At 47.3% G+C, this 12,322-nt stretch overlaps 6 protein-coding genes across 6 annotated transcripts; 3 read left to right on the top strand and 3 right to left on the bottom strand.

Moving 5' to 3' along the window:
- Positions 1-1,719: 1,719 nt before the first annotated feature.
- On the top strand, positions 1,720-3,240 carry ZRC1_0 (Zinc/cadmium resistance protein; the record flags this gene model as incomplete). Its single annotated transcript, XM_031147099.1, has 9 exons — positions 1,720-1,785; positions 1,848-1,892; positions 1,945-2,092; positions 2,142-2,222; positions 2,275-2,351; positions 2,400-2,554; positions 2,654-2,742; positions 2,796-2,875; positions 2,929-3,240. 9 exons carry the CDS (start codon positions 1,720-1,722, stop codon positions 3,238-3,240), a joined length of 1,053 nt encoding a protein of 350 aa, XP_031007634.1.
- Positions 3,241-3,459: 219 nt separating this feature from the next.
- LHYA1_G002122 (uncharacterized protein) lies at positions 3,460-4,191 on the bottom strand (the record flags this gene model as incomplete). Its single annotated transcript, XM_031147100.1, has 4 exons — positions 3,460-3,569; positions 3,630-3,817; positions 3,943-4,053; positions 4,130-4,191. The coding sequence occupies 4 exons, from the start codon at positions 4,189-4,191 to the stop codon at positions 3,460-3,462; spliced, it is 471 nt and encodes a 156-aa protein (XP_031007637.1).
- Positions 4,192-4,503: 312 nt separating this feature from the next.
- Positions 4,504-6,432, top strand: teb1 (Telobox protein; the record flags this gene model as incomplete). Its single annotated transcript, XM_031147101.1, has 1 exon — positions 4,504-6,432. One exon carries the CDS (start codon positions 4,504-4,506, stop codon positions 6,430-6,432), a length of 1,929 nt encoding a protein of 642 aa, XP_031007636.1.
- Positions 6,433-7,160: 728 nt separating this feature from the next.
- On the bottom strand, positions 7,161-8,861 carry UBX7 (UBX domain-containing protein; the record flags this gene model as incomplete). The annotated part of the gene is made up of 5 exons (XM_031147102.1): positions 7,161-7,208; positions 7,258-8,353; positions 8,495-8,613; positions 8,668-8,720; positions 8,783-8,861. The coding sequence occupies 5 exons, from the start codon at positions 8,859-8,861 to the stop codon at positions 7,161-7,163; spliced, it is 1,395 nt and encodes a 464-aa protein (XP_031007603.1).
- Positions 8,862-9,079: 218 nt separating this feature from the next.
- On the top strand, positions 9,080-10,375 carry shy1 (Cytochrome oxidase assembly protein; the record flags this gene model as incomplete). The annotated part of the gene is made up of 4 exons (XM_031147103.1): positions 9,080-9,317; positions 9,370-9,882; positions 9,933-10,038; positions 10,273-10,375. 4 exons carry the CDS (start codon positions 9,080-9,082, stop codon positions 10,373-10,375), a joined length of 960 nt encoding a protein of 319 aa, XP_031007602.1.
- A 67-nt stretch (positions 10,376-10,442) lies between these two features.
- Positions 10,443-12,214, bottom strand: cnp20 (Inner kinetochore subunit; the record flags this gene model as incomplete). Its single annotated transcript, XM_031147104.1, has 3 exons — positions 10,443-10,626; positions 10,650-11,300; positions 11,355-12,214. 3 exons carry the CDS (start codon positions 12,212-12,214, stop codon positions 10,443-10,445), a joined length of 1,695 nt encoding a protein of 564 aa, XP_031007633.1.
- Positions 12,215-12,322: the final 108 nt, after the last annotated feature.

The following is a 12,322-nucleotide window of genomic DNA, read 5'->3' on the forward strand; positions in this document are numbered from 1 at the left end:
GGGCAGTACGGAGCAGTGAGTGATTCAATAGCTGTACAAGATGAGGCGAGATGGTTGAGTACTTATAAGAGAGTGAAAGGGGGGGGGTAGAGGGGAATAGAGGGGAATAGAGTAGAGTAGAGTAGAGTAGAGTAGAGTAGAGTAGATCAGAGTAGATCAGAGTAGATCAGAGTAGAGTAGAGTAGAGTAGAGTAGAGTAGAACTATACCTATGTAGGTAGTACTCGTACTCGTAGCAAGCAAGCGAGGCCCACTAAGCCAAGGCCATTTAAGGATTTTAAGGGTCCAAAGGCTTGACGGACGGAGAACGCTTCCGTAAAAGAAGGGACCAGAGTGCATCTGGCGCATGCTTGGATGTGCTTACTATACAGCAGTAGTGCGAAAACAGGGCTTGTCCCATTCCGGCTTAGATTCTCGCACAAAAGCCCCTAAGCGAAGCTAATAGCCAATAGCATCGCCCCAAAGTCACAACCCCTGCTCCAACACTCACGGGCCACATCGTAGCAGCAATGTAATCACTTTATCCCTTGCTCCACATACTGTACAGTACGGACATGTAGATGCTGAATGCAGAAGCCGATGCAAAAGCTGATGCAGTTGTAGACATCAGATATCGCAAAATGGGCTACTCGTACTCGTTACACTACAGGTTTTGCCTCCATGTGGCGTGAAAGTAATTCGATTTTCTTTTGGGGTTTATAATAATCATATATATCCTCACGATAGAAAAAGCGGAGCTTGAATCACTTACGCCCCAGGAAGAAAGGACTACCTCCCCGCCGTATGCGGTATGTACAGCCTAGTAACCTCGGGTCGTTCTTCATCCCAATGGGAGTGGAAAGTTCCCTACACCCGGTCTACCACCCACCCATCAACATCCTGCATCGTCGATTGGCATCTAGCTATCTCAGATTGATTCTCAAGAGCGTGAAGACTGCCAGTTTGAGCGCTTTTTTTTTTTCAATATTCTCATCCCTCGAACTTCACCGCCTTTATCAGCATCTGCTCAAGCTTCGCGGATCCGGCTCTGGCTCCGATGCAACGATCGATTAGTCAATACATTCAAGTTGAAGGAAGTAATACCTCGGGAAGTATTTGGTGCATGGTGCCTGGTGCAAGTAGTAGTAAGGTGTAGAGAGGTCTTGGTGCTATCGAGGTGGTACCGTGCCGCAAGACCTAGCGCTCATGATCAACATTTCGCAAGGCTTATTTGTCCCGACTTTTGAGTCTATTTCAAGGTCCCTCCTTCAGTCCAGTACAAGTACAATGTGTCCTTCTTCATGTGCCTCGTCCTCGTCCTCGTCCCAGCCACAACGGTATAAAGTTGCCGACGGCATGCATATGACACTCGGCAAGCCTTGGAAATCACAGCGAAGTCCCGCAAAGTCATACAGGAAACAAATTATCGAGCCTGTATAACAATAACATTGTTGATCGGTTCCACAAAGACATTATTCAAAAGCACCTGGTGTACTGGTAGGTAGGTCAGTTGTTAAGCGCTAGCGCCTTGGCACGTCTCCTTCAATAGATACTCCCTTCTTTGCTCGAATCAGCACAACTTCTTTCGATTGAATTTAACCATAGCGGCGATGGCTTTCTCACTCACTCGCTCCCAGCGCTTGATGCTCACCATCGGCATATCATTCTGCTTCTTCGTCGCTGAGATCTCTGGTAAGTCACATAAAAATCAACATCCCGCTCTGTCACTTGTTCGTAACTTATGCAAACCCCTCCAGTTGGATTTTATACCCATTCACTTGCTCTTATCGCTGACGCATTTCACTACGTAAGTGGAAATTAAGAATTTGGATGTGTGAGGAGAAGATTTATACTCACTTACATTACTAGATGAATGACTTAATCGGCTTCATTGTAGCTTTAGTTGCGCTCAAAGTATATAGAACTTCTCCTCTTAGTTTAACAGTAGAACTCACCACTTTCATAGATTTCTCGACGCCCAACATCCCCAAAACGTCTTTCCTTTGGTTGGCAAAGAGCCCAGCTCTTGGGTGCCTTTTTCAATGGTGTCTTCCTCCTCGCTCTTGGAGTCAGCATATTCCTGCAATCACTCGAACGATTTGTTTCTCTTCAGGGTAAGCACCTTCTAATCAAACCATAGATGTTCTCGCTGATCGGCCGCAGGAGTCGAGAACCCAATGTTGGTTCTCATCATGGGATGTGTTGGCTTAACACTCAATATCATCAGTGCAATCTTCTTGCATGGTATGTGGCACTCTTGTCCGCAAATGCACATTTTACTCAGCTTTAGTTACAGAACATGATGGACCAAGAAGCAACGAAGCGGGTGGGGGCCAATATACCGGCACCATCCAACTCTCCGAACTCACCACAGTTAGTCCTTCCTTTTCCAAACTCAACCCATTTCACTGATACTGGAAGGAGGATGTGCAACCCCACGATAATCATCGTCACAAGCTCGAACCGTCTAAGAAGAGTGGCCATGACCATGACCTTGGAATGATGGGAGTCTTAATTCATGTTATCGGCGACGCAATCAATAATATAGGGGTTATTATTGCTGCAGCAGTGATCTGGTAAGTTGGACTTCTCTGCAAACCCTGATTTACCGTTTCAAAAATATGAGCTCTCTACCCCCAAAAGAATCAGCCAAAGCTTACTAATTTTCTGGACAGGAAAGCGGAGTTTGAGGGCAGATTCTACGCAGATCCTGGAGTTAGCATGGGCATCTCATTTCTGATATTAATCTCATCACTACCACTCGGTGAGTTCTGAGATTCCCATTTATTCCTACGTGGCTAAAAGTAGACATTGTAGTGAAGAACAGCGGTTCTATTCTTCTTCAATGTGTCCCGCTTGGAGTAAATCTTGAAGACGTCAAGCATGATCTTGAGAAGGTAAGGATTACCCATGCTTAAGATATCATTCCTCTGTACTCATCTCGAACCAGATCCCAGGAATAACCTCTGTCCATGAACTCCACGCCTGGCGTCTGAGCCAAAACAAAGCCATAGCATCAGCTCACGTTGTAACGTTAGAGCAGGAGGTCGTCGGTTTCATGGGTCAGGCGAAACTTATAGGAGAATGTCTTCACGCCTACGGAATCCATAGCACAACATTGCAGCCCGAGTTTTCTACCAGCACAACGTTGCGGGAGAGTGAAGGGGAAGGACAGGTACTGTTAAAGCAGATATCTAGTGAGAAGTCTGTTTGTCAGATCAAATGCGGAAAACTTTGCGAGAATTTGACTTGCTGCGGATGAGAAAGGAGTTATTTGATAAAAGCACATACAGCCAGCCATATTTACGTCGCTTCTATTTGACCATCTAGAATTCCCATGACTTCGGCTACCTCATTTTCCCATTATGTAGCCACATATTGCATGACTAACAAAAAAGTTGGCAGAAAACATAGTTGGAGGTGAAATCATGCAAGGCTTCTGGCGGCTGGCTGGTCATGGCGAGGTACGTATTCCTCAGCTTCACTGCACCTTCTTCGAGATGGGCGTCACCTGACGATCTTGCCCGAAGAGGCCAAGTAGGTAGGCAGTCCGTGTTAAGAATAATGCAACTGTTGCTCCAATATTCCCCCCTTGGACAAAAGTGAAAAGTCAGTTTCAGCATTCAGGGGTCTTGAGGTATTAGTACCTACAAGTCATGGGATTCCAATTTGGTAAGTCGGTAAGCCTATTGTAATCCATGCCAGAGAAAGTGATACCCACATGCCCAATATCTGCAATCCAAAGGGCTATCACATAATTTCTGACAACCTTAGGCTCCGTAGTTTGATAGAGCACAGCCACTCCAACCATAGCCAGGAGGAGGTAGATATTTCCCAATCTTGCCAGTTAGTAAGAACCCAAAATAGGGGAAGCTGGAATATCCAAATCAAAAGAAAGGCGTGCTAGGCGCAACGGAAAAGCGCTTTGGGGATTCTAGGCCAAAGTCAGCTCAGGACAACTTACTGATATGCCACTACTCGAGTGTTTGCTGAGATTGGATCAAGAGGCGATATGGGAATTTGCTCTGCAACGAACCATTCTGGAGATATGAAGGGTGCAACAGCTCCAGCAATTCTGCAACATTTCTCAATCAGAAAGAGATCTTGAAGCTCGCAATGAACAATTGCAGTTGTGGCTGCTTATGACTTACAGGGAAAGTGGCTCTAGTATGGTGAAGACGAATCTTGGGATTGGAGGGAGAATAGAAGTCATTACGAAAGCTGCACCGGTGCGTAATTTGTGTGGTAGAGTAGCAGACTAGATAATTGGGAATCGAGAATTGATGTTGTACGAAGTATTATGGGGAGTTGCAACTGGTGTTATCACAATGTTTTTAGATACACCCCTCTTTGCACTATAAACACATCACCTGATGTAACGACACAGCATCAATCAAGACGCAACTGCAGCAGCAACTCGCAAACCCTCAAAACATAACTGTTTTCGCATCACAACTTTATCTGGCCTTGGACTCGATGCTGAATCCTCTGTTCGCCATGGTTGCACTGGTATTTCCAACATAACATGTACACTATTGAGCCACGCCTGATAGCCTTGCTCAACGATGAACCTTCCGAAGCATATACGGCGTCTCGCTCGCTGGAACTCCCTTCACTGAACCGTCCAAGTATATTTACAGCAGATGGGCGGCCTCTATTACTTGAGCCAGATGCAGGGACTCCAAATGGCAAGCCAGCACCAAATTCGAAGGCACAGCTTGGTCCGCAACACGCAGCGACGGTGACACCTCCAATCGACGACGGAGAGAAAGAACGCAGTGAGCAAAAGCAGCCATCTGAAAAGGCTATCACCGATCGAGCTTTACGTAGCTCATCACCCCAATCCTTACGAAAGATATTGGATGACGATACAGGCGGCGCGGCCAGTATACCATCAAAGAAACGGCTCATTGCGGAGAACAGCAAAGACGATTTCGTCCAGCTTCCTCAACCGCTGAAGAAACACAAAGCTGCTAAACAGGTAGTGCCTCCAATCATTATCGGCCTCTTCGAGCCTCCCCCGCAAGCAGCATTGTTTCCTCCAATAGCCTCAAGCTCCTTTCACGATAGCCACGGCAGAAACAGCCTAAATATTGTCCCCACCAGCGTCCAAGAAGTCGAAGAACCCGCGAAATGCACATCGCCAAAAGCAATCGAGAAAAAGAGTGTAGCCGCCAAGAGTAGCAAGACGAGGAAGGATGTTCGGGTGAGGAAGAAATGGACAGAAGAGGAGACAGATAATCTCTTATTGGGAGTGTATAAACACGGTGTAGGCAATTGGAGCGATATTCTCGAAGACTCGGATTTCTTGTTCAATGGGCGATCTGGAGCTGATCTCAAGGACCGTTTCAGAACGTGCTGCCCTGCTGAATTGCGCGAAAACGATCGGAACGGTAAGGGATTCAAACAAGCAGAATCAATTTCTAGCCAGAACACGCTACCAGGAAAGTCGAAATCGAGTTTGATGTCCGAGAATATTCTTATTGATGACGATGACCCGCCAGCCAATCCCAATTCCGTCGAAGGGACCTTGAGCAAAGCTAAGAAAAGCCGCGCTCATCGAAGAAAGATGGCAGACCTTGCTCAACTGGGCATTGCAGGACCTTTTCGCAAGTCTCGCCGCCGGGAAAGGAGACCTTTCACTGAGGAAGAAGACCGCGCAATTCTGAATGGGTATAATCTACTTGGACCTGCGTGGACACGAATCCAGAGAGATCCTAGGTTCCACCTCCAAACCAGACAGCCTACAGATCTGAGAGACCGCTTTAGAAACAAGTACCCAGAGAAGTTCCGTAGCGAGGATAAACTGGATGCATCTAGCAAAGAACACGTTGGTACTCAATTCGAGCAGCAACCCCCCCACGTTCAGCCAAAAGCGAAAGATAAAGAGACTTCGGGTCCGGATCCAGTAGCGAACGGTGTGCAATCGTCTCTAGCCCCTGTTCCGCCATTAAAGACATCGAGTGAACGTAGGAGAGACAGAACTGAAAATGAGGATGGAAGCCCAACAAAGCACGCGTCTTCCTCTCTTCAGTCGTTTTCCAGTCGTGAAGGTTTACGAATTCAAGAAATCATCTCAACCGAGGACGACTCATCAAAAGCCATGCCGTTACAGCCCCAGAGCTCGCTGTACAACTTCAAAGACAGTTTCAACACCTTCTCAGACCCGCCTGCCATGGAGTCCTCGGAAGGCCTGGCATTCTCTCAATCATTCGATTGGGGCGGGTCGATGACAGCTCCTTTTACCAGTAATATGGGCGAGATGGACATATCTCGTTTACTGCTAGACGAGACCTGGATCGACAATGCGAGCTCTGGGAAGGAGAAGCAAAGTCTTGCGGAGATAAGCAGTATTATCAGCTCCGGAGCGGACCATCCTAATATCCCAACCTTTGACAACATGCTCGGGGATGCAGAACGGATTGATGATTTACAAGAGTCTCCATTTGGATGAGTGATTTGGCGGCTACCAGAAGTACTTACGAGTGGAGTTCTCCGCTCTACGTTGTCGGAATATTGGAGTAGGCTTCCATTTCTCAGTTATCCATAGTACTAGCTTGAGACGAGATTCTTGCTAGACAGCTAAGATAGATGAAGTATGCTAGTTGGATGTTAGTGATGATGCTTGAAAATCCAATGAACGTTTCATGTCTGTACACACTGCATTTCATTCTCCATCAACACCAGAAGACGCCCCTCTGAATTTGTGAGTTTTGGCCAATAGATCAAGTAACCAGAAATGCCTTCAAACATTCCCAGAACCGGATGGTTCATAGCAGCGAGGGAATGCGATTTGTAATTTGCCCACTTTTTAAGATCCAAATGATAAAAAATGATATTTGCACTTCATAATAAAATACGAGCTAAGATCCAGCGAAGTGGAGTAAAAAATGTGCTTTCGTGCTTATATAAATACAAAGCTATTTCCACAGCTTTCAGGCTAGCGACTTCATAGTTACTTTCTTATATTTTAAACGAAGGTTGTACCTTCCTTCCTTGATCATGATCCTGTGTCCGACGATATGCTTTGGCTTCCATCATTATGAGAAATAAAACTCTTGCCCATTACTCATAAAGCTCCCTCTCTACCTTGATGATAGAGTACTTAGACTCGGTGAGGTATTATTTTCCTGGTATTGCAAGTCATCGACTAGCTTCTGGCTCCCGATATTGACAGGCTTTTTAGTCCTCTTTCTTGTCATCGTCGTCCTTTCTCGGTTCGAAGTTGAGCTAATTATGTCAGTTAGTCTTTCCGGTAAGTCGGATGGAACGATCTTACCGCATTTCCGTTGTAGAATTGTTGATCATCTGACCTCTGTTGATCTCTCAATGTCCTGACATTGATAGATGTAGATGGAGTTGAAGCAGAACGCGCATTCTCATGTTCCTCTTGTACAGGCGCAGCTGCTCCACCACCGAGGAGGCTGCCAAGAGCTCCAGTAACCATACCAAGACCAGACGATACCATATTATACCCTGCAGCCGCACTTCTGTAGACAATTCCACCACCTGCACCACCCTCGTATGCTGAGGTATAGCTATCAACAGGTATTAAGATCAAAGTCGCACTCGGAGTAAGGCCAAGTGTTTGGAGGGTTTCCTCTTCCTCTGAGATAGAGATATTCTTATTTGGAAGAGGTGTTAAGACCTGCTTGAAAACATAAGGGGTGTCTCGCTCCTGCTTCTCATCGATCCATTGTCTCACGTGGACACGGAGGTTACCTGAGGATGGGAAGCGTGATCTGATCGTGGATCCGTCGAAAAGACGGACTTGCACCGCGCATTCGGCTGATCGAGTTGACGGGTGATTGCTGCGACTTGAAGAAGGCACCGTGACCGAAGGTTGACTCTCGGACTTAGCATCTGCCTTGGCTATGGCTTTTCGTTCCGCTGCATCCTGTCTTCTCTGAGCTTTGTCGTCCTCCACGCGCTTAAGAATACGAGCCCGCTCATCTTTAGCATCTTGCTGGCGCTTTTTTTGCATAAGTGCATACTTCATGTCCGCGGACGAAGGTGTAGCCTTATCTGGAGCCTTTCCCTGGGGGTTAGAGTCCGCTGGGGCTTTCCCCTTTCCTTTTGACTTTTTTTCTTGCTCTTTTTTCTGCTGTTCTAGACGGGCACTCCTCTCTGCGAGAAGATTGGCTGCTGATGGCTGCCTTCTTGCTGGAGCAGCTTGCTGATTTAGCTGAATATTTGGTACTGCAGATGAAAGTTGTTCACTAGTTGCTACTGGGACAGTCTCACTACTGGTAGTGGCTGTTGACACTGGCGGTGGAGGCGATTCAACTACACGTGATCCTAGAACGACCGCCATCCGCCGCATGAACTCTTCCCTGGTGACTCCAGCAGCCAAATACTCTTTGAGCTCTCCATTTCTAGACAAATAATTAGTTCATAATCTTACCACGTTGATGTCCAAAAAAACAAAAGGGGGTAGGGAGGGGGAGGGCCTCTTGTCTATAGACCCTGTAGCTATGTGAAAAGCAGAAAACACAGCCCACTTCTGCTAGACTTACTGAATAACCACAAAGGTTGGGGTTTTTGGTAATGGGAATATGGCAGCAAGATATCCTGCCTCCTGCGAGCCAGCTTTGAGACGTAGGAGGATCGTCTGCTCAGCTAATGCCGCTTTCAACTATATGAATGTTAGTTACAATGTTGGTATTACTCACGGACTTTGAAGACTTACATCTGGCTCCTGAATAAAGTCGGTTTCCCACTTGTTGCTCTCCTCCTCGTCGTCTAGAGGTTGTTAGTTGGGAATGGAGGTATATCGAAACGCAAGGCCGAGAGGAGGGCAGTACCAGTCACAAAGCATGCTACCAATTTTGATTCTTCTAGGGCTTTGCTGATACCGCTCTGTAGGTCACCTTCGTGAAACATCTTGAATAAAAATGACTGCTGAATCGTTTTCACCAACAATGGATGCGGACGTGATTGGAAATACAGTTACAGCCTCAGGATCACCAGGAGGATGGCATGTGTCTTCCTAGCGGCCTATAAGTTTAGACCGAAGTTCAACCGGGCTTCAATATCACGCCGTACGTCTTTTACTACACGATATTTGTACCATCAGCGGGAAGCTGTTAACACCAGCAGCCATGAATGTTTCGAGGTCCTTATTACGCCAAGTGCACCGGAATCCCCCCATTAAAAGTTTGTCGAAAGATCCTTGGAGTTCCCCAACTTTCAAATGCCCAGCATGCAGGCAAATATCTAGAAGCTCTCGACGGTTCAGACAAGCGCCTGGCGACGACCCGAATTTTATGTCCATTGTGGACAATCCACCCACCTTAGTACGAGCAGGAAAGAGACACGGGCCTGGTCTGATCATTCTAGGTACGTGGATGTTCTTTTAGGATGCCATTTGCATTCGCTCACCTCACAATAGCTCTCATCCCAATCACAGCTTTCGCCCTCGGGACATGGCAAGTGCAACGCCTGGACTGGAAGTCCAAATTAATGGCCAAATTCGAAGACCGGCTCGTCCGAGATCCTCTCCCATTACCTCCGCATATCGACCCTAACGCAATCAACGAATTCGATTACAGGAGGATCTATGCTACAGGACATTTCAGACATGACCAAGAGATGCTTATAGGGCCCCGATTGCAGGATGGTCATGATGGATACTTGGTCATTACGCCACTAGAAAGAGAGGGGGAGGGAACAACCGTGCTTGTAAATAGAGGGTGGATTGACAAGAAGCACAAGAAGCAGAAGGATAGACCTGATGGAGTGCCGCAGGGGGAAGTTACGGTCGAGGGGCTGCTGCGGGAGGAGTGGAAGAAGAACATGTTCACCCCGAATAACAGTCCGAACACACACGAGTTTTATTTTCCGGATGTTAAGCAAATGGCCCAGTTGACAGGAAGCCAGGCCGTGTGGGTTGAGGAAACGATGGGTTCGTTTTACAACCGCTGTCTATGGACGTGTACTAATGAGTGAACATAGAACCGGACCTTCTTAAGGCGTGGGATAGAGAGGCTAGGGGAATTCCAATTGGGAGGCCGGCAGAGGTCAATCTGAGGAATAACCATGCTCAATATATCTTTACGTGGTAAGTGAACAACATACCTTCGTTGTCGCATCTTGAATCAAAACAATCAAGTCGAGTGACAGAAGTGGGGAGACCATTGGGGAGAGCTGAATTTGCCTTTTGACTCATATGCTGTATTTGATCAATTGAGGGAAAGCTCATTGTCCAACACCTACCCGAGAAGATATTCTTTCTGATACCCTATCTTCCGATTCATGCGGCACACTCCATGCACTGTGCTTACACGTTATACAGGTACGCCCTCGCTGCAGCTACGTCCGTAATGCTTTATATGGTTGTCAAGAAACCTTCTGCTGATATAGCTCGCCGAGTACGCCAAAACAAAGATTGGTCATAAGTCGTAAGTATCATCAAATCCAACTGTCAAGCACGTAGCCAAGGTTAGGTTGCAGGAAAACCTAGCCTCATTCCTCGGCCTCCTCTGCCACTCTTTCCAGCTGTCGGCCTTTTTTGAGCTTTGATGGAGGCACCATTCGTAGATCTTGGAGCAGCTCTCGAGGTAGATGCCTTTGAGCAAGAGAAAATGGTGTCGTAGTAGCATTTGTCTGGCGTTGCCTATTTTCAAAAATGAGTCCGTGCCAGAATAATCTGATAGGATTAGAAGGACAAACCGCGCCATTAGTGTAACAATATCACTCTCATCAATTGTCTTTCGGCCTGCGTGCTTTGCATATGCACCCAAATCATCACTGACTTGTTCAAAAAACCAATCCGATGCCTGCATGATAGCATCTAAGGTATCTTTGCTTAGTTTCGTCCGGCTGTTACCACCCATTTGTGCGTATGACGTTGCCAGTTTCTTAACAACACCAACTGGAAGGGATGGGTATTGTATTCCATGTTTGGAGATCTTCATCCTCTTCTTCCTCGCGGCCTTCAATTTTGTAGCGCTTACCAGATCGCCATCTTGTAGCGTAGTATCTTGCAGGCTGATGTCCATACCTGCTGGAGGGGGGCTGCTCGCCAGATCATGGTCCTCAATATTTTCCACTTCGTCGTCGTCCTCATCCGGAACATTCTCATTAGGGACATCGTACGGAAGCTCATACTGGACTTCGTCCTCGACCCGAATCAAGGACTCCTCCGTTTGATCTGACACCTGTAATTCGGTTACATCTCTTGGAGGAACTGTGAATACAAATGTTTCAGTGTCATCTGCTGAAACTGTTCCTGGTTGAATATCGCTGTTGCGACCTGATGCTAAAGATATGCGACCCCGGTCAAGACCCAGGTCTCTTAGAGTTTCCGTGTTATCACTATGGCTGTCAGCAACAAAAGGATCCGAGGGGTTACGCCAGCTTGAAAATTCAACTCACCCTGGAAACCCAGAAACATCACCTGGGATGTCGTCATCCTCAAAGGCTTGCCCAGCCATAATACTTGAATCATAAACATCTCTTCCGTCGAACTCCAATTGATTCAGGTCCGCGAATTGGTCACTCAATCGGACACTTCCAAAACTTCCTCTCGAAAATCGATTGAGCGGTTGTTCACTTATAGCCCTGCGGCCAAGCTCAACAGACTGAACAGTAAAATTCTCATCCTCCAAACCTGCCGATTGTGGCGGAAGCAAAAGACTGTCGTCATCATCCTCCTCGTCCCCAATAGGTAGTGACAGACGAGGACGTTCGAGCTCAGGCCCATCATCCAAATCATCTTCTCCGGGTAAACGAAAATTAACATTGGGAGGTCTGGGGCCGTGCGGTGTTGGTACAATCGGTAGTGTCTTTGGGGCTAGAATGCGACTGAGTGCTCTGAGTGTATCTCTTGGGGTTTCTCTTTGTTGTCTCCCACTTCTCCTCCTGTCCTTCCTAGCGGGAGTGAGTCCAGCTCTTCGGGCCTCCAATTCTCGCTGAGCAGCTCGACCATGCGGCGTCACAGCGACAGCCCTCCTACCAGAGCCGTATATCCTCTGCGCAGCGCCGGGTGTTCTCAATTGGCCTGCAGGCGTTCGTCGAGTTGATCGTTGGGAGGGAGGGCCTGCACTAGAAGCCCGGCGCAGAGGTGTTATTGGTCTTGGAATATTCGCAAGCTGGCGCAGAGTGCCATATGGGGTTTCTTTTGCAGCTGCCGCAATAAGGACATCATCTAAATCGGAGTTTCGAGGAGTTATCCGCGGAGGTCGCGCAGAAGAGCCATCTGGCGGCGCATTGCCATTTTGTGGATTTGTAGACATGTTTGATGTTTAGAAAAGAGATTATAGTACACTACCGCATTCGAGGTAAAGTATGGCGGTGGAGGGTAATCATTAGTTGCGACTCGTCTGTTCTCCGATTTGGGGTAG

Source organism: Lachnellula hyalina, assembly GCF_007821495.1.
Source record: "Lachnellula hyalina strain CBS 185.66 chromosome Unknown contig00025, whole genome shotgun sequence".
Classification (NCBI taxonomy): domain Eukaryota; kingdom Fungi; phylum Ascomycota; class Leotiomycetes; order Helotiales; family Lachnaceae; genus Lachnellula; species Lachnellula hyalina.